At 40.3% G+C, this 21,703-nt stretch overlaps 1 protein-coding gene across 3 annotated transcripts in view; it reads right to left on the reverse strand.

Moving 5' to 3' along the window:
- Nucleotides 1-21,703, reverse strand: part of ANKRD27 (ankyrin repeat domain 27) — a 48,141-nt gene that overhangs the window by 20,215 nt on the left and 6,223 nt on the right. For all 3 annotated transcript variants that reach the window (XM_075838432.1, XM_075838429.1, XM_075838430.1), the window contains exons 2-12: nt 19,739-19,963; nt 8,380-8,490; nt 7,975-8,131; nt 7,680-7,834; nt 6,328-6,387; nt 5,574-5,627; nt 5,417-5,482; nt 4,013-4,089; nt 3,657-3,778; nt 1,895-1,973; nt 804-936 (exon numbers count right to left, since the gene is read on the reverse strand). In XM_075838432.1, coding sequence (XP_075694547.1) covers nt 804-936; nt 1,895-1,973; nt 3,657-3,778; nt 4,013-4,089; nt 5,417-5,482; nt 5,574-5,627; nt 6,328-6,387; nt 7,680-7,834; nt 7,975-8,131; nt 8,380-8,490; nt 19,739-19,840 — 1,116 coding nt within the window. In that variant the 5' untranslated portion in view covers nt 19,841-19,963. The remainder of the gene's footprint in view (nt 1-803; nt 937-1,894; nt 1,974-3,656; nt 3,779-4,012; nt 4,090-5,416; nt 5,483-5,573; nt 5,628-6,327; nt 6,388-7,679; nt 7,835-7,974; nt 8,132-8,379; nt 8,491-19,738; nt 19,964-21,703) is intronic.

A 21,703-nucleotide genomic window follows, 5' to 3' on the forward strand; every position in this document is an offset into this window, starting at 1 on the left:
GACCCCTGACTGGGATTAGGGACATCAAAACGTCAGCGGAGAGGAAAGTAAGAGGAGGGTGAAGGCCCTTTACATGGGCCGACGATATGAACACTTGTTCCCGATCATTGCCCTGTGTAAACACTCGTTCATCGTCTGATCGGATCGTTTATGCAGCAGAAATTATTAACGTTGTCGGCATCACATCTTGTGTAAACCGGGAGACGCGCTGCCGACATGATGGTAATGGATGGGGATGAGCGAGCGGAGTAACGAGTGCTCGTCCCCACTCACGACTGATTATAGCTCCTCGCGAAAGGAACTAAACGAGCGCCGATCAACGAGCTGATCGGCACTTGTTGTTACAAGACCCCCACCGATCATATACTGATGACTCATCCTGTCGATAGGTCACAGTATAAAAAAAAACAAAAAAAAAACAGGCCCGAACCTGGACAACCCCTTTAAATGGGTATTCCAGTTTTTATCTTCATTCGTGGGCTGACTATATAGGACAACAAAATGGCACTGGTCACGTGACTATAATGCGTCGGTCATGTGACTATAATGCGTCGGTCATGTGACTCACTGCCACGCACTTATCAGTAGGGTTATACGACATGTCACGGAGCCTGTATTGTGTCAGCCCATGGAGGCGCTACGCAGGTTACATACACGATCCATACCATTTCCCTGCGCACAACCAGGCGACTTATCCAGGTCATATAAACTGCAAACTTGTGCTTTACAAAACGGACAATTGGAGTCAGTCCAGCACAAGTGAACGGGAAAACTAAAGTTGACCGTGTCGCCCTCCTACTCACTGCAGCCGCCTGGGTCAGGTTTCCTTGTCGGATATATTCAATGGCGGCCTCCACGGACGTCAGGCAGTATCCCAGTTCATCCTTGGCGGTGCTGCAGAATCTGAAATTCTTGATGTAACTCATATTCGCCATCCTTGAAAGATGTAAAGAAAACAGAACCTTTGTAAAGCTGGGATTCACACACTGCGTTTTGCGGTGTAAATTTTTGGGGTAAAAAAAAATGCTGCGGTGAGATATTACTTTAAAATCTGTAGTGAACTATAACAAAAAAATAAAATAAAAAATTACTACATACAGCATTTTGGCTTGTGCCGTTTTTTTTTTTTATCCATTGCACAGCACGCTCTGGGTATGGAGTTTTTTTTCAAAATGTTCCAAAATTAAAAACAAAAAGATAAAAATCAAAACACATTTATACTTATCCGCGGCCATTGTAAAAAGGGACACGTCCCTCCTTTGACTTCCGGTCCGACCTCCCTGAATGACGCTGCAGGCATGTGACCGCTGCAGCCTCTGATTGGCTGCAGCGGTCACATGGGATGAAACGTCATCCCAGGAGGCCGGACTGGAAAAAGAAGCAGGGAGTTCTGGGTAAGTAAAAAATATTTTTTGCGTTTTTTGCGGCGGAATTACTGTTTCGGGTTTTGCATCCCCATTGAATTCAACGGGGAAAATACGCAACAGAAAAACGCAGAATAAACAGACATGCTGCGGATTTAAATTCCGCACGGCGGGTCAATTTATTAATGTTTTCGCTGCCATTTTTTTCCGCAGCGTGGGCAGGAGATTTTTAACATCTCATCCCCTTTGCTGCAGAATTTCCCGCAGGATTCTGTTGCGCAGAGTTTACGCTACGTGGGAACCCGGCCTAATGGGCTGTCATTTTAAGTAGAAATACGCAAACTGAAAATTGCGAACATGCGGAAAATAAAGCGACACACCCCGGCATTCAGGACAGCAGCCATTATTCTGCAGTACATCGCGGAGGATCGCACGCTATGGATTCCTTGTATAAATAATTCTGCAGCTCAGCTATAAATGTATCCAGATCTGTGATCCCGTAAAGTGAAGACCGGTCAGTGACTACCCACCAGTTTGGAATCTCAGTTTTGACAAGCAGGTAAAGCAGCACAGACAGAAGGTCATCGGCGCACATCGTCTCCATGTTCACTTAAAAACAAAAAGTACAAGAAACGGTGAAAATAAAAAAAACACAAACGACCCAACGCCACAATATATCAGCGTCTAATCAGTGTTTACAAGCTACGATTTTCCTAAATTCCAGTCATTATGAGGATGGCAGCGTTTTTTGAAACATTTTATTCTTGTGTGTCAATCGTTCTATGCTGAAAGCGATACGTTGCGTCTGTCATTCGAAAATTAAAAAAAGTCACCGATCCCCCATTAAAATGAATAGCAGTCACATGACTTCGATGTATCATACCAAAGTTGTTAAAAGTCGCACAAATAGAGCAAACCATTGCATTCCTATAGGCGCCATTGTCCCAAAATAAACGTGAAGCCCTGGTCTTGAAGGCTTTTTCCCCGAATTTAACATTGGAGGCTTATCCTTAGGATAGGTCATGTGTTATTGGTGGGAGTCCAAACCCGCAGAATTCCCACCAATCTGCAAATAGCAGTACCCAACACAGCGCCACTTTCATCTTCATTAACCTCAATGGGCTGAGATGTAGTACCAGGTTCAGCCGCCTGCACCGCGCGCTGCGGGAAGCACTTTCTGTTGATCAGTGGAGATCCGGCCATCAATGTTAAAATCTATAAATCCAAAAGCTACACAGATACTGGAGTGGAGTAGCAGAATATATTTCTAAATTAATTCGGAAAGAGGTTCCAATTGAACCAATGCCATTTATTTTTGGCATTGTTTTTTTTAAAGACTGTGGTTGTAGCAAACTAATTAGAACTATTTTGTTTCTGGCAGGATTGGTTATCATTTATAAATGGATCACAAAAGATTTCCCGCAGGAAGTAGAATGGCACCATAAGGTGAATGGAGTGATGCTTTTAGAAAGATCATATTACTTGACACTATGTAAAGAGGATGGGGAATTTTTTTATTATTTTAGATGGATAATGGAACTATCCCCTGAACAGAAAAAGACCTTCGGGCTGGTTTAAAACGTGCTAGTAGTTGTTTGAGGAGTAATTCATGTTTTTTTGTTTTCTGTTTTTTTTCTCTCTCCCCTCCCTACGCGATATTTTCCAGGGTTTTAGGGGGTGACTATTTTTCAGCATTGACTTTTGGGATAGTGTCTGTACTGCATAACATTTTGTTTGATATAATGTTAACTCTGAATATTTTCTTCGTTTTTAGTGTTATGTAGAATGGAATATTTTGTTGTATAAATCAACAGCAATAAAAAAAAATTATATTATAAAAAAAATTAAAAAAATTACAAAATAAAAATCTAGAAATCCTCTTTGGCGCAGTATTATTTATATTCGAGATCTGATTTAAGGGGGTTTTACACTGGACGATTATCGGGCAGACAGGTGTTCACAGAACGCTCGTTGCCGATGCAGATGAACGAGTAAACGCTCGATCATCTGCTGCTCGTATAGTGTTTAAAAAAAAAAGTCAAATATTATCTTTGTCGGCAGCGCATCTCCCGGTGTAAACAGGGAGACGCGCTGCCGACATGATAATGTATAGGGACGAGTGATCGGAGTAACCACCGCTCGTCCCCACCCATAGCTCCTTGTGACAGGAGCAAACGAGCGCCGATCAGAGACGTCTCGTTGACTGGCGCTCGCTGCACCGGCCGGTATAAAACGGCCTTTAGTTCCTCACTGCTCAGTAATGTGAGCCACTGTCACGACACCACCACTTACCTCTCTGGCTGGGAGAATGCATTATGGTCTGTACCACTTTCTTTAGGCAGAGCAGCTTTTGCTGCGGAGAAGTACAACGGTTGAGCTGACCCAGGACTCTCTTAGCACGAGGAATGTTAATGCTGTAGGAGACATTAAACATTAACATGATCACATCCCTGTCCATTAGTATTCCATTCACCAATACAATGTATCCGGAACGCTCGAGATAAGAGCTCAAACATTTAGAGGGGTGTGTATACTTTTGCAACCAATTTTTTCATTACTGCAATCTAAAACTGAAAAAACAAACAACTAGATCTGGATTGCCTTCCCCTCATGTCACCTCGGCTGGTCGGACGATAGCTCCTCCTTACCTGAACTCCGTCTTAACGCCTATATCCTTCTGCTGCAGGTCCTGAAGGCTTCTTGTAATCTTGTTAAATGCAGCATCCTAGCAATTAAATCCAGACTAATAATTAGTAGGGGGCAAAGAAAGTCACGTGCTCTTACGTCTGGAACGTCTCACCTAAACGTTGATAACTGAAATTAAAGGCTATGTGTACACCTTTAAAAAAAGGTTTTTAATAAAAAAAATGTGTTTGGTGCAACTTTCTAATTAGTTTATTAAGAATTATTTTTACTTTGAGATACAGCTGCTTTGTATCTTGTATACAGAGCAGCTGTATCTAGCGCTGAAACCTGTATCCATCTGGTCAGTGGGACTGACGGGTTCAGTGTCAGCGGGTCCTGCGTGCACCCGTTATCGATCACATCAAAGTTATGAACTTAAATGTGATCGGTAACAGCTCAATCCTGCGTGTCAGAGACACACAGGACCCGCTGTCACTGAACCCGTCAGTCCCGCTGACCTGACTGATAAAGGTTTCAGCGCTACATACAGCTGCTCTGTATACAGGATACAAAGCAGCTGTATCTCAAAAAGTTAAAATAATTTTTTAATAATAAAGAGTAAATACAAAAGTTGCACCAAAACACACTGATACACTGTTTTATTTATTTTTAAAAGTTTTCAAAGGTGTACATAGTCTTTAAAGGGCATTTTCATCTTAAACATTATAGGACTATCTACGGACACCCACAGTCATTGTCACAGACAGTTTCCGTACGGGTTGCCATCCAGGTTTCACAGTCTACTGATTGGCCAATCTAGTCTCCTAATGCAGGTCTTGAAGGCTGCTATTTGAAGGATTTGCACAGATATAGCACACCTATGTTTCCGAATGTAGCAGAGCTGAGATTGTCATCTGGCAGATCTACCAATAAGCCAAAAAATTTTAAATGATAAACGGTGCTCTGCCTGCACATGTTGCAGGAAGGTTTGTCTAGGCAGAGATGGGATACATACAGAGAATCCGTGCAATCGTCTTGCCCAATAATATATTATTGCAATCTCTCCCTTTACAAACAACAGCTGCAGGGAGATTACACGGTGTTCTGCTGACCGTGTCTAGCGGCACTTTCGGCTGGGATCAACGCTCCGACAGTCTGAAGGCTTTCTACGAGCGCCGTCCCCAACCTGACGAGGAGCGCGGATCACAGCCGAAGCTGCAAAGTGCTCAGCTGGGCTCTTCCGCCTCTTAGTTTCAGCAACGGTGGGGGCCTCAGCACCCGGACCCCCACCAATCCTAACCTTTGATAGGCCTCGGACATATTACAAGTTTTATAAAAGTGCAGTCATTCTATAACAAATATATCAGGGGAGTCTCTCAATACAATTCCCATACAGGGGTTCACAGTAATCATATGTAGTCACCCACCTCACTTGCCTCAATGGTTCCTACTTGCTTGAAGATCAGATCGTAAATGCCATGATGGACGTACATCTGCACAGAAAGAGAGAGTCAATGGTGACTACTTATCTATAGATGACCGGGCGTCGGAAGGGCGAATACGGGTGAGGAACGATCCCTTTACCTCTACGGCTTGCTTCATCAAATTCATCTGAGATTCTTGCTTTGCAATTGTTCTCTGCAACACAATTAACAGCCCCAGTTATAACCAGCGGTAGCGCTGCGCTATACAAATTCATCTAAGAAGCGTGAATATAAGCGAATACATATCGTATATACTCTGCAGAAGTGGCGCAGGAAGGGTTAAGGTAGCGGAGGTGGAAAATTCCCCAAAATTTGCCATGCCTTTGCTGCATCAGTACATTCTTGGTGCAAAGATCTTGTAAATCGCTGCTGTACAGACATGCATGAGAGTCTAGACCAGGCACTACAACTCCCAGCATGCCGACAGCCAAAGGCTTTATTATTCCAGACAAAAGGCTGTCACGGCATGCTGGGAATTGTAGTTTTAAAACAGCTGGAGTGCTGGAGATTGTGGTCTCGTGGTCTAGGCCCAGCCTTAACCATACAGATCAGAAGACAATATATTTTGTAAGGGGACTGTCTGATAGATCCCCATCATCTCAGGGATAAAGGGACTGGACAGGTTGAATCTTTACCAGTCTGATCCTATTGCTTCCCCAAAGATAAGCGTCCCCATATAATCTGCTTTTCTCCCTCCCCTCTATTGAAACACGTGCGTTACCCGGAGCCAAGCAAGAGCCATCTCCATCACCACTTTACCATAAGCATGAAAGATATGTCCACAGCGAGAGTAAGATAAGCGGATAACAGACACCTCTGGCGCCACTTATCTTAGTGGAAACCGGAATTCTTACCAAATGGGAATCTCGTAGCAAATGCTGAAGACATTTTGTGTACAGAGTGTTGACAGAGTCCTATGAGAGAGGGGAAAAAAAAGAATTGATTTTTTTTTACATGAATTGGTGAATTTAAAGCCAAAATCCAAAAATGGTGATTAACATAATTTGCTCAAATTCATTACTTTAAAGGGATTTTCGGGTGAAGACAACTTTTATACATATTCTCCGTTAAGACATAGGAGGGGAATTTGACATGTGTTCCTGGGGCCATTTCTTTTCTGCACCCTCCTCCTCCCATCAGATTATTCCCGGACTTGGAGGAAGCTTGCTGTAGCAGAAATCTCCCCCACTGCGGTCCGCAAATAGAGACCAGTTAATCTAAGCCGCCCCCACTGAAAAAGAGAGGGGCGTAGGAGGTGATGGTTCAAGTTTTCTACAAGACTATTTGTTTCTGTTGTTTGCAAAAAATATCGCGAGGGGTTGTCTTCAGGAACGTATGCGATTTTGCTTCTGTTTTCTCATTCATCTTTATATTTTGTGTCTGATCTATAGAAATTTGAGCAGTCTGAAGCGCCCTCATCACCAAAACCATCCGACCCTTGTTGTGACACCTGGGTTGTCCCCATATTTGTAGGGTTCCAATGGTCAGGACCAGCTGAAAGGGAACGGGTCATGTAATTTTTATTTTAGTTTCATTAATTAGGTTAAAGTTTATAGACAATGAATAATGTAAAATATGAAGGATCCAGAGATGGTTCCAATCATATAAAATCCATATATAATAAACACTGACAAAAATGAAAAAACACCCTACAAAATCTGAAAACCGAGTTCTCCATGAAACCGGAAACATGAGAACCGACATCTGTCACGATGGACAGTCCTCTCAACTTCTGTAAAGTCAGAGAAGACTATGCGGTCCAGCCAGGGGCTATGAGGTGCGACTGCTCGCATCTCCAGAACGGTCACACCTTAACTCACCCACTTTCCAATGATATCGAGAGGACTCTGCTCACCCTATCCCAGTGTATAGAGCAAAGCCGACAAGTGAGCTGCAGAACACAGGATGTGACTGCTCTAGTACCAGTGTGAAAACTGCAATTTTGGAAGATTTATTTTTATGTGGATAGTCACATAAAAATAAAAGGAACACACCAAAAAGGTTTAAAAAAAATAAATAAATGGGTATTTAAAGAACGAATTGCAGACATGCTCCGTAATTCCCGGCACAGTTCTACGGCACAGACACCCATCCGTAGCGATACAGAAAGATGTCCGCATCAACAGAACTGATGTAATTATGGTCGTATTCTACGGTCGTGTGCATGGCGCCTTAGTAAAGGATTAAGATCAGAGGGTAAACTCACTATGTAATGTCGGAGATTCTTTCGCTCATGAACCTTGAATCCGCTGCGGTAAGAGGTAACGCTTTTGTCAAATTTATCCACGTGTTTTCCTAAGAATTCCTTCACATCGTCAATGTTCTTTAAAGTGCAAGTAGCAGACGTGGCGACAACTTCATCTGGAATACACAAGAGTCACCCATTACCACGGATACGAGGGGGGACCCCAAATAGGAAAAGGAGGGGGTCATCGAACAACAGACCGGAGACACATACACCCCCTACACCATATAGCCAAGCAGAAGAATTAGAACTCTACCTGGATTATCATCTTTTTCTATTGGTCGGGAAATACACAGAATGCTAAAACTTTCTTCTCTCTCGTTGTAGAACGTCTCCTCAAACAGTACAGATACAGAGAGCGAATATCCGAACCCCGCTCCGAGTTTAACCAGATTTCTCTGAATAAAAATCTCCTGAAAAATATAAAAAAGGTGCAGATACAAAGATATGATCAGTGACCAGCTTATCTGAGGCTTAGGCTGTTGATCGGTACTTCCCCCATGCTTTACACTGCAGCTCTGCTTCTTCAGGTTAGTGGTTTTGTAGAAGCAAAAGTTCACCAGGAAGTTTAGATGCAAGAATGAAATTATAGTATATACAGAGGAGAATATACCTGTATTGTGCAATGATGTTAAAACGAAGTATTGTAAAATATCCTTACCCTTCCATTTTCGGTCAGGAACCCCGATTCATTAGGTTTAAGAACATACGACTCCAAGTGACAGGTTGAGAACAAGCTGCTTGTAAGACTTCCTTTGCATGGAACCAGAACCTTCAGGGACAAGACACAAGAAAAATTTTAGTACAACCCCTTCCCCCTCCACAGCCATTTTTTGGATTTTCACTTCAGTCTTTTTCCTCCCCACCTTCCAAAAGCCAGAACTTTTTTCTTTTTCCCATCAATATTGCCGTATAAGGGCTTGTTTTTTGCAGGACGAGTTGTAGATTTTTACGACACCATTTATTGTACTGGGAGAAGGGTGCAGGTATAAGGTGGGTAGAGGAGGAGGATGAGGAGAAGGGTGCAGGTATAAGGTGGGTAGAGGAGGAGGATGAGGAGAAGGGTGCAGGTATAAGGTGGGTAGAGGAGGAGGATGAGGAGGGGGAGGAGGAGGAGGGTGCAGGTAGAAGGTGGGTATAGAGGAGGATGAGACGAAGGGTGCAGGTATAAGGTGGGTATAGAGGAGGATGAGGAGAAGGGTGCAGATAGAAGGTGGGTATAGACGATGAGGAGAAGGGTGCAGGTATAAGGTGGGTATAGGATGAGGAGATGGGTGCAGGTATAAGGTGGGTATAGAGGAGGATGAGGAGAAGGGTGCAGGTATAAGGTGGGTATAGAGAAGGATGAGGAGAAGGGTGCAGGTATAAGGTGGGTATAGAGAAGGATGAGGAGAAGGGTGCAGGTATAAGGTGGGTATAGAGGAGGATGAGGGGAAGGGTGCAGGTATAAGGTGGGTATAGAGGAGGATGAGGGGAAGGGTGCAGGTATAAGGTGGGTATAGAGGAGGATGAGGAGATGGGTGCAGGTATAAGGTGGGTATAGAGGAGGATGAGGAGATGGGTGCAGGTAGAAGGTGGGTATAGAGGAGGATGAGGAGATGGGTGCAGGTAGAAGGTGGGTATAGAGGAGGATGAGAAGAAGGGTGCAGGTATAAGGTGGGTATAGAGGAGGATGAGGGGGAAGGATGCAGGTATAAGGTGGGTATAGAGGAGGATGAGGGGAAGGGTGCAGGTATAAGGTGGGTATAGAGGAGGATGAGACGAAGGGTGCAGGTATAAGGTGGGTATAGAGGAGGATGAGGGGAAGGGTGCAGGTAGAAGGTGGGTATAGAGGAGGATGAGAAGAAGGGTGCAGGTATAAGGTGGGTATAGAGGAGGATGAGGGGAAGGGCGCAGGTATAAGGTGGGTATAGAGGAGGATGAGGGGAAGGGTGCAGGTATAAGGTGGGTAGAGAGGAGGATGAGAAGGAGGTTGCAGGTATAAGGTGGGTATAGAGGAGGAGATGGGTGCAGGTAGAAGGTGGGTATAGAGGAGGATGAGAAGAAGGGTGCAGGTATAAGGTGGGTATAGAGGAGGATGAGGAGATGGGTGCAGGTAGAAGGTGGGTATAGAGGAGGATGAGACGAAGGGTGCAGGTATAAGGTGGGTATAGAGGAGGATGAGGAGATGGGTGCAGGTATAAGGTGGGTATAGAGGAGGATGAGAAGAAGGGTGCAGGTATAAGGTGGGTATAGAGGAGGATGAGGAGATGGGTGCAGGTAGAAGGTGGGTATAGAGGAGGATGAGGGGAAGGGTGCAGGTATAAGGTGGGTATAGAGGAGGATGAGGGGAAGGGTGCAGGTATAAGGTGGGTATAGAGGAGGATGAGGAGATGGGTGCAGGTATAAGGTGGGTATAGAGGAGGATGAGACGAAGGGTGCAGGTATAAGGTGGGTATAGAGGAGGATGAGGGGAAGGGTGCAGGTAGAAGGTGGGTATAGAGGAGGATGAGAAGAAGGGTGCAGGTATAAGGTGGGTATAGAGGAGGATGAGGGGAAGGGCGCAGGTATAAGGTGGGTATAGAGGAGGATGAGGGGAAGGGTGCAGGTATAAGGTGGGTATAGGATGAGCAGATGGGTGCAGGTATAAGGTGGGTATAGAGGAGGATGAGAAGGAGGTTGCAGGTATAAGGTGGGTATAGGATGAGCAGATGGGTGCAGGTATAAGGTGGGTATAGAGGAGGATGAGAAGGAGGTTGCAGGTATAAGGTGGGTATAGACGATGAGGAGAAGGGTGCAGGTATAAGGTGGGTATAGAGGAGGATGAGGAGAAGGGTGCAGGTATAAGGTGGGTATAGAGTAGGATGAGGAGAAGGGTGCAGGTATAAGGTGGGTATAGAGGATGAGGAGGGTGCAGGTATAAGATGGGTAGAGGAGGGTGCAGGTATAAGGTGGGTATAGAGGAGGAGGATGAGGAGGAGGTTGCAGGTATAAGGTGGGTATAGAGGATGAGGAGGGTGCAGGTATAAGGTGGGTATAGAGGATGAGGAGGGTGCAGGTATAAGGTGGGTATAGAGGAGGAGGATGAGGAGGAGGTTGCAGGTATAAGGTGGGTATAGAGGATGAGGAGGGTGCAGGTATAAGATGGGTAGAGGAGGGTGCAGGTATAAGGTGGTATAGAGGCGGAAGCTTGGTCGCAGTTTGTAGAAAATAAAATATTTAATGAATGCCTAACTACAATTCCAGAGACAATACTGACAAGAAGCGCTGCCCTATATTTAGAGAGATATCCTCATGACAATCTTAATAAGGTCTTTAGGAAACAGATTTCAGCCTAATTCTCAGGGTTTGGCGGCCGTACAACACGTCAACAGGAAGAAGATACTGACAAAAAGGCGATCCTATAATAATCCCAAATGTCATAACGAAGCAGAACTCTCTAATATAGTCAAGTCGTTTCGTCTCCTGAGGGTAACACAGCAAGAAATTCAATCATTTCACGCCCATCAACCCGCTGTCTATGTGATGGACAGAGGAAGATCTTCCTAAACCATGAGAGAATGGCGACATAGAAAGGTCACGTGACTATTTACGGCCTGGGAATTATTGACATCGTTGGAAATACATTTCACGCGGCTGGATTTTCTCAAGCCCAAATGCGATGGAGACGGCAGAAGGTTCAAGGCAATTACACAAACAACTCAACATTAGCGCTACAAAAAAATCAAACGCTGGATTTAGAAATTATCTACAGTTATCAGGAGGGGATGGAAACGCCCGAGAGCCGGCATGTGGCACGATAACGCTTCTAGGAGAACAGAGGAGCGCTCAGTCTGAAGGCTTCATATATAAACACTTCAACGTCACAGGATTAACCACAAGACCAGGAGAGGCCGCAAGTCATTCTCCCATAGACTATAGGGGCATCTAAGGAAATAGCGAACATTTCTGGGAAAGTCATGGAATATTATTTCAATTTATTTTTATCAGCCCAAATTAAAGAACAACAATATTACACACATTAATGATCATATAAAAATTACATTTCTCTAATGGTTTTTAACACATGACATTATTTATCTTACATTGATCCTGAGTTGCATCCTGTATTATACTCCAGAGCTGCACTCACTATTCTTCTGGTGGAGTCACTGTGTACATACATTACATTACTTATCCTGTACTGATCCGGAGTTATATCCTGTATTATACTCCAGAGCTGCACTCACTATTCTGCTGGTGGAGTCACTGTGTACATACATTACATTACTTATCCTGTACTGATCCTGAGTTACATCCTGTATTATACTCCAGAGCTGCACTCCCTATTCTGCTGGTGGAGTCACTGTGTACACACATTACATTACTTATCCTGAGTTACAGCCTGTATTATACTCCAGAGCTGCACTCACTATTCTGCTGGTGGAGTCACTGTGTACATACATTACATTACTTATCCTGTACTGATCCTGAGTTACATCCTGCATTATACTCCAGAGCTGCACTCACTATTCTGCTTGTGGAGTCACTGTGTACATACATTACCTTACTAATTCTGTACTGATCCTGAGTTACATCCGGTATTATACTCCAGAGCTGCATTCATAACTCTGCTGATTTTTAGAAACGGTCAATGAACTTGTTGAAAGACACGCCCCTATAACAATGCATAAAAGATCCAGCCTCGCACTTCGCAGACATCCTAATTGAAGCATTTGGATTTCAGCACATGGCTAAAGTGCAAGTCTGAAATGCAATCCTTTAGATAATCTATCATTTTTTTCCCTACAGACCTCCAACGCTCTGGTCTAATTTTCAAAATTCTTACTCTAGGTGGTGCTTTCCAAATTCATAGCTATGTAACTAAATGGAGGCCATACAACAAATGAATACAGAATGCGCCCCCTAGAGGATGAAGACTGACACCAGAATTTTGAATGTAGCAGGGAACGGACTATTTGTGGTCTACAGAAAACAATTGGAACATCATTGCCCCAAACGTATATTGTAGACTTACTCAGGATCCTAAATTGTGTTATATTAGTAGACGCAACGGGAGCTCATTCTCCACATGGAGTCTCCATCGATTGTCTATTAAAGGGGGTCATCTCATCACAAACAACGCCTATATTATGGGACCTGGCACGGCGGTCACATAATGCTCTGAGCCCGGCTCCCGGCAAACAGCACGGTTTGACTGGGTAAAGCCTCTGCCCTCCAGATATTTGACCTGCGGTGACCTCTGCAGGGGAAAAGTGATATTACATGGTGACCATTCAAATGAATGACCATTCATGTAATACATGGGCGGCTCCTGTTAGACAGAGCAGCTCCCGTAGAGTATGGGGGGGTCCAGGGCGACGTACCCACCTCTATTACATTCATTGACCCATTGTCTTCATGAGACAACCCCTTTAAGTGCCTTCATGTGGTTTTGGACTCCTGGGGACCATATGAAAACCATCTGTCCAGAAGTCTTCTCTTCTGCCGGGTCTTCACACTTCTCATGGTCACGTTCACGCACAATTCTAGTCTTTTTACAGACACATCATTATATAAGAGATATAGACATATGTCCATAATATAAAAACATCCCGTCTGATAATTATTATGTATAAGGGTCTTTTCTTCCTCTAAATGAAGATTTTAAAAAAAGTTGCAAAAGCAGGAAGTACTCGCTTTGTGTCACACGGCTCATTCAGCTGTGCGGAGAAATGAGGCATGGAAGGGCATTTAATTAACTCGGAATTTAAAGGGCAACTGTAACAATTACATTGCAAGTCATTAATATTGTGGATCGTTAGAACGGGGTTACAAGTAAAAAAAATGACAAGTGTAATTGTAAATGTCAGGGGAAAAAAAACCAAAAAAAAAAACCATCGTCTTACTGTGCCCAATCTTATAAAGAATTCAGAAGAGTCTTATAAAATGTGTATGTAAAAGATGTGGTGCCATCTCTATAGAGGGGGAAACAATCATGTACGCAGCTGGAGAAAAGACTTAATGGAGCATGAATGTCACTTTCATCCGTTATTTTAGACTGTATAGACACAAGTGCCGAAGATGTAAAGATATAACCAATAGCTTATTACACTACTGTGGCTCTCTGGATTTAGGCCTAAGCATTGCCAAATTGCTGCCATATTCCCTGGATAGGTACAGTCATACATCATAATACAGCAACATATGTACAGATATATAACTACTATAATACTGCCTCCTATATACAAGAATATAACTACTATAATACTGCCCCTATATACAAGAATATAACTACTATAATACTGCCCCCTATATACAAGAATATAACTACTATAATACTGCCCCTATATACAAGAATATAACTACTATAATACTGCCCCTATATACAAGAATACTACTATAATACTGCCCCTATATACAAGAATATAACCACTATAATACTGCTCCTTATATACAAGAATATAACTACTATAATACTGCCCCTATATACAAGAATATAACTACTATAATACTGCTCCCTATATACAAGAATATAACTACTATAATACTGCCTCCTATATACAAGAATACTACTATAATACTGCCCCTATATACAAGAATATAACCACTATAATACTGCTCCTTATATACAAGAATATAACTACTAAAATACTGCCCCTATATACAAGAATATAACTACTATAATACTGCCGCTATATACAAGAATATAACTACTATAATACTGCCCCTATATACAAGAATATAACTACTATAATACTGCCCCTATATACAAGAATATAACCACTATAATACTGCTCCTTATATACAAGAATATAACTACTATAATACTGCTCCTATATACAAGAATATAACTACTATAATACTGCTCCTATATACAAGAATATAACTACTATATCACTGCCCCTATATACAAGAATATAACTACTATAATACTGCCCCTATATACAAGAATATAACTACTATAATACTGCCCCTATATACAAGAATATAACCACTATAATACTGCTCCTTATATACAAGAATATAACTACTATAATACTGCTCCTATATACAAGAATATAACTACTATAATACTGCCCCCTATATACAAGAATATAACTACTATAATACTGCTCCCTATATACAAGAATATAACTACTATAATACTGCCCCCTATATACAGGAATATAACTACTATAATACTGCCTCCTATATACAAGAATATAACTACTATAATACTGCTCCCTATATACAAGAATATAACTACTATAATACTGCCTCCTATATACAAGAATACTACTATAATACTGCCCCTATATACAAGAATATAACCACTATAATACTGCTCCTTATATACAAGAATATAACTACTAAAATACTGCCCCTATATACAAGAATATAACTACTATAATACTGCCGCTATATACAAGAATATAACTACTATAATACTGCCCCTATATACAAGAATATAACTACTATAATACTGCCCCTATATACAAGAATATAACCACTATAATACTGCTCCTTATATACAAGAATATAACTACTATAATACTGCTCCTATATACAAGAATATAACTACTATAATACTGCTCCTATATACAAGAATATAACTACTATATCACTGCCCCTATATACAAGAATATAACTACTATAATACTGCCCCTATATACAAGAATATAACTACTATAATACTGCCCCTATATACAAGAATATAACCACTATAATACTGCTCCTTATATACAAGAATATAACTACTATAATACTGCTCCTATATACAAGAATATAACTACTATAATACTGCCCCCTATATACAAGAATATAACTACTATAATACTGCTCCCTATATACAAGAATATAACTACTATAATACTGCCCCCTATATACAGGAATATAACTACTATAATACTGCCTCCTATATACAAGAATATAACTACTATAATACTGCCCCCTATATACAAGAATATAACTACTATAATACTGCCCCTATATACAAGAATATAACTACTATAATACTGCCCCTATATACAAGAATATAACCACTATAATACTGCTCCTTATATACAAGAATATAACTACTATAATACTGCTCCTATATACAAGAATATAACTACTATAATACTGCCCCCTATATACAAGAATATAACTACTATAATACTGCTCCCTATATACAAGAATATAACTACTATAATACTGCCCCCTATATACAGGAATATAACTACTATAATACTGCCTCCTATATACAAGAATATAACTACTATAATACTGCCCCCTATATACAAGAATATAACTACTATAATACTGCCCCTATATACAACAATATAACTACTATAATACTCCTCCCTATATACAAAAATATAACTACTATAATACTGCCCCTTATATACAAGAATATAACTACTATAATACTGCCCCCTATATACAAGAATATAACTACTATAATACTGCCCCCTATGTACAAGAACATAACTACTATAATACTGCCCCTATATACAAGAATATAACTACTATAATCCTGCCCCCTATATACAAGAATATAACTACTATAATCCTGCCCCCTATATATAAGAATATAACTACTATAATACTGCCCCTATATACAAGAATATAACTACTATAATACTGCTCCCTAGATACAAGAACATAACTACTATAATACTGCCCCCTATATACAAGAATATAACTACTATAATACTGCCCCCTATGTACAAGAATATAACTACTATAATACTGCCCCTATATACAAGAATATAACTACTATAATAATGCCTCCTATATACAAGAATATAACTACTATAATACTGCCTCCTATATACAAGAATATAACTACTATAATACTGCCCCTATATACAAGAATATAACTACTATAATACTGCCCCTATATACAAGAATATAACTACTATAATACTGCCCCTATATACAAGAATATAACCACTATAATACTGCTCCTTATATACAAGAATATAACTACTATAATACTGCTCCTATATACAAGAATATAACTACTATAATACTGCTCCTATATACAAGAATATAACTACTATAATACTGCCCCCTATATACAAGAATATAACTACTATAATACTGCCCCCTATATACAGGAATATAACTACTATAATACTGCTCCTTATATACAAGAATATAACTACTATAATACTGCTCCTATATACAAGAATATAACTACTATAATACTGCTCCCTATATACAAGAATATAACTACTATAATACTGCCCCCTATATACAGGAATATAACTACTATAATACTGCTTCCTATATACAAGAATATAACTACTATAATACTGCCCCCTATATACAAGAATATAACTACTATAATACTGCCCCTATATACAAGAATATAACTACTATAATACTCCTCCCTATATACAAAAATATAACTACTATAATACTGCCTCTTATATACAAGAATATAACTACTATAATACTGCCCCCTATATACAAGAATATAACTACTATAATACTGCCCCCTATGTACAAGAACATAACTACTATAATACTGCCCCTATATACAAGAACATAACTACTATAATCCTGCCCCCTATATACAAGAATATAACTACTATAATCCTGCCCCCTATATACAGGAATATAACTACTATAATACTGCTTCCTATATACAAGAATATAACTACTATAATACTGCCCCCTATATACAAGAATATAACTACTATAATACTGCCCCTATATACAAGAATATAACTACTATAATACTCCTCCCTATATACAAAAATATAACTACTATAATACTGCCTCTTATATACAAGAATATAACTACTATAATACTGCCCCCTATATACAAGAATATAACTACTATAATACTGCCCCCTATGTACAAGAACATAACTACTATAATACTGCCCCTATATACAAGAACATAACTACTATAATCCTGCCCCCTATATACAAGAATATAACTACTATAATCCTGCCCCCTATATATAAGAATATAACTACTATAATACTGCCCCTATATACAAGAATATAACTACTATAATACTGCTCCCTAGATACAAGAATATAACTACTATAATACTGCCCCTATATACAAGAATATAACTACTATAATACTGCCCCCTATATACAAGAATAGAACTACTATAATACTGCCCCCTATATATAAGAATATAACTACTATAATACTGCTCCTATATACAAGAATATAACTACTATAATACTGTCCCCTATAAACAAGAATATAGCTACTATAATACTGCCGCTATATACAAGAATATAACTACTATAATACTGCTCCTATGTACAAGAATATAACTACTATAATAATGCTCCTATATACAAGAATATAACTACTATAATACTGCCCCTATATACAAGAATATAACTACTATAATACTGCCCCTATATACAAGAATATAACTACTATAATACTGCCCCTATATACAAGAATATAACTACTATAATACTGCCCCCTATATACAAGAATATAACTACTATAATAATGAGCCCTATATACAAGAATATAACTACTATAATACTGCCCCTATATACAAGAATATAACTACTATAATACTGCCCCTATATACAAGAATATAACTACTATAATACTGCCCCCTATGTACAAGAATATAACTACTATAATACTGCCCCTATGTACAAGAATATAACTACTATAATACTGCCCCTATATACAAGAATATAACTACTATAATACTGCCCCCTATATATAAGAATATAACTACTATAATACTGCCCCTATATACAAGAATATAACTACTATAATACTGCTCCCTATATACAAGAATATAACTACTATAATACTGCTCCCTAGATACAAGAATATAACTACTATAATACTGCCCCCTATATACAAGAATATAACTACTATAATACTGCCTCCTATATACAAGAATATAACTACTATAATACTGCCCCTATATACAAGAATATAACTACTATAATACCACCCCCTATATACAAGAATATAACTACTATAATACTGCCCCCTATGTACAAGAATATAACTACTATAATACTGCCCCCTATGTACAAGAATATAACTACTATAATACTGCTTATATATACAAGAATATAACTACTATAATACTGCCCCTATATACAAGAATATAACTACTATAATACTGCCCCCTATATACAAGAATATAACTACTATAATACTGCCCCCTATGTACAAGAATATAACTACTATAATACTGCCCCTATATACAAGAATATAACTACTATAATACTAATCCTATATACAAGAATATAACTGCTATAATACTTTCCCCGATATACAAGAATATAACTACTATAATACTGCCCCCTATGTACAAGAATATAACTACTATAATACTGCCCCCTATGTACAAGAATATAACTACTATAATACTGCTTATATATACAAGAATATAACTACTATAATACTGCCCCCTATATACAAGAATATAACTACTATAATACTGCCCCCTATGTACAAGAATATAACTACTATAATACTGCTCCTATATACAAGAATATAACTACTATAATACTGCCCCTATATACAAGAATATAACTACTATAATACTGCCCCCTATGTACAAGAATATAACTACTATAATACTGCCCCCTATGTACAAGAATATAACTACTAAATCGGGCTGGGCAATTTAAAAAAATGTAATTCAGCGCATTTAACCAACGTCATCTTGCACATTTAGTTTCTTTCAATTTTTTTTCCATGTTTCATCTGTATCTGCGTCTTCTGGAAGTGGGGGAATTGTACTTGTGTGGAGGGCAACTATGTGGGCATTACTCTGTGTGGGGCAGTGTCAGGGGGTATATTATATACAGTAGTATACATCAGGCTCAAGGGATAAATATGAATTCAATGGCGTAGAATGCAAATGTGGGCGTGGTATTCAAATAGGGGTGTGGTCTAAATAATCATTCATTAATCGAGGTTACGTGTTCAATTATTCGTGATTTTGGTCATCATTGCGCGGCCCTACAACTATATACTACTGTCTAAGGAATGGAACTGAACAGGCTGCCGATACGAATATATTTCTATAATCACATGAATACTTGTAACATAAAATGACCGTGGCGAGCGGGATACTTACAATGCCGTGGACTTCTGCTACTTTATTGATCAGGTCGGGCCTCTGTTTCTGGATCGTCAGGTAGAAAGTGTTGTTCAAGATGTCCTCGTCATATAAAGCCATAAGGACTGTCAGTTCTGCGAGTCGCCCGATAGCGGTAAAATGATCACGTCTGCTCCCCCATATCTTCTTAATAACATGGGCTGACACTTCGGGGGCGACTGGTCTGTAGCAGCGGCTCCGGTCCTGGGAAGACAGGGATAGGGAAGACCGTCAGCACCGAACAGAACAAGAATCCTCCTTACAAGTGACGTGACAGCAAACCGAGAATTTCTGTAAATTATAAGGAGGCGGCAAACAACAAGACCTCTCCCTCCGCGCGGCCGGGAATTCCATAGTCTATTATATTTCGCTTGCCAAATTTTTGGAAAATTTTTCAAAAACATCTGCTAGAGCCAAGAGTGCAACTATAAAGTGCTGGGCCCTATAGCAAACTTTAAAACAGGGCACCCTGCATCAGACCAATTAATGGCACCTAAGGAACTGCAACTGCGCCTTGCCATGTCAGGGGTCCGCATTTATCGTGGATCCCCAAGATTGAGTGCCCCGATAAATTAACATATTCCTGGACATATATATTGCACCGAATACATTCAGAGCAAGCTGCGTCCTCCACGCTATGGTGTTCATCTTCTACTCCATTCACATTCAAAGCTGCGTTCGGAATTCTGCTGGCTACTGCTCTATGCTATCAAACACAGTCCAAACTGTTTAGCTACGATCCTAGAACAAATGACAATCTGATGTAATGCATTGCTGAAGATGTAGGGTTTTTTTCCTATATAGGAAACAGTAGCCGATGTAAGCACTACATATCTCACAATGCGAGACAACAGAACATCCTTTGAGATGACACAGTCACAGTTTAACAGATTCGCTGGCATCCAACAATTTACGACATTATGGGAAATCGGGTAAACACTACATCTCCTGCAATGCCGTACAGCAGAGCGTGCTCCGTACAGGAGATGGGGGAAGACGATCTGAAATGCAGTCATGCAACATTTGCAATAAATGATATATGTGAGTGCCGCCCCCCCCGGTTATCTCCGCGTCATGGCTCTTTAATGGAGCGCTTACTCTGCAGAATGGCGGCACATTTACCCACACCAACCAGAGTTTGTCTGGCGTCCCTCCCAGCATGCACCGCTGGGACCATCCATGCACTTAAGACTAAATGAGTCAGTGATTTACATATTGAATTGAACATTGTTTTTTTTTTTTTTTTTCATAACACTAACGAAGGAAGATCCAGTATAACCCAAAATTGTGCAATTAAAGGGACAGGCTCCCTGTAAATGAGGGCGTCAGTCTGACGTCCTTACAAAGCTGAACTATTGGGCACAGCTGCATCCAGTAAGCGGCCCCTTGAAGGGGAGGTCTCATTATAGACATCCGCTTTCAGAACGGAGCTGATCGCCGCAGAGGAAATTATTACATGGCGACAAAGCAGATGACTGACCGTGCGTGTAATACAGGGACAGATTGAGTCCGCCACAACGGAAGCTTCTCTTACAGAGCAGAGTCCCGAGCAGGAGCTTATGCCCTAATAGAGGGTCCCAGTTTACAAGATCTTGGGGTCTGGGCGTCAGGGAAGTTAGAAAGGAATACATGCTCTTTTTAGAGAGGTTATCCCAAAATTACTTGAAGGGTCCTATAGGGCAACTAGGGACAGTGATTAGATATCATCAGTATGCCCAAAGGTGTTTTTTTTTCTCATTTGATTTTGCATGATAAAATCCCTACACACTGCTACTTTATCCCTCCACCATGCTTTACACTGCAGCTGTGCTTTCTCAAATTAGCCACTGAAGCTCAGCAGGCAGTCAGTTCCAGGAGAGTTGACTTCCATTACGCCAAGGGCAGAATGATTATAAACTACAAGAAACTAAACCAGTAAGAAAGAGGATAATCAGCTACTTGCCA

This window comes from Rhinoderma darwinii, chromosome 9, assembly GCF_050947455.1.
Source record: "Rhinoderma darwinii isolate aRhiDar2 chromosome 9, aRhiDar2.hap1, whole genome shotgun sequence".
In the NCBI taxonomy this organism is placed as follows: domain Eukaryota; kingdom Metazoa; phylum Chordata; class Amphibia; order Anura; family Rhinodermatidae; genus Rhinoderma; species Rhinoderma darwinii.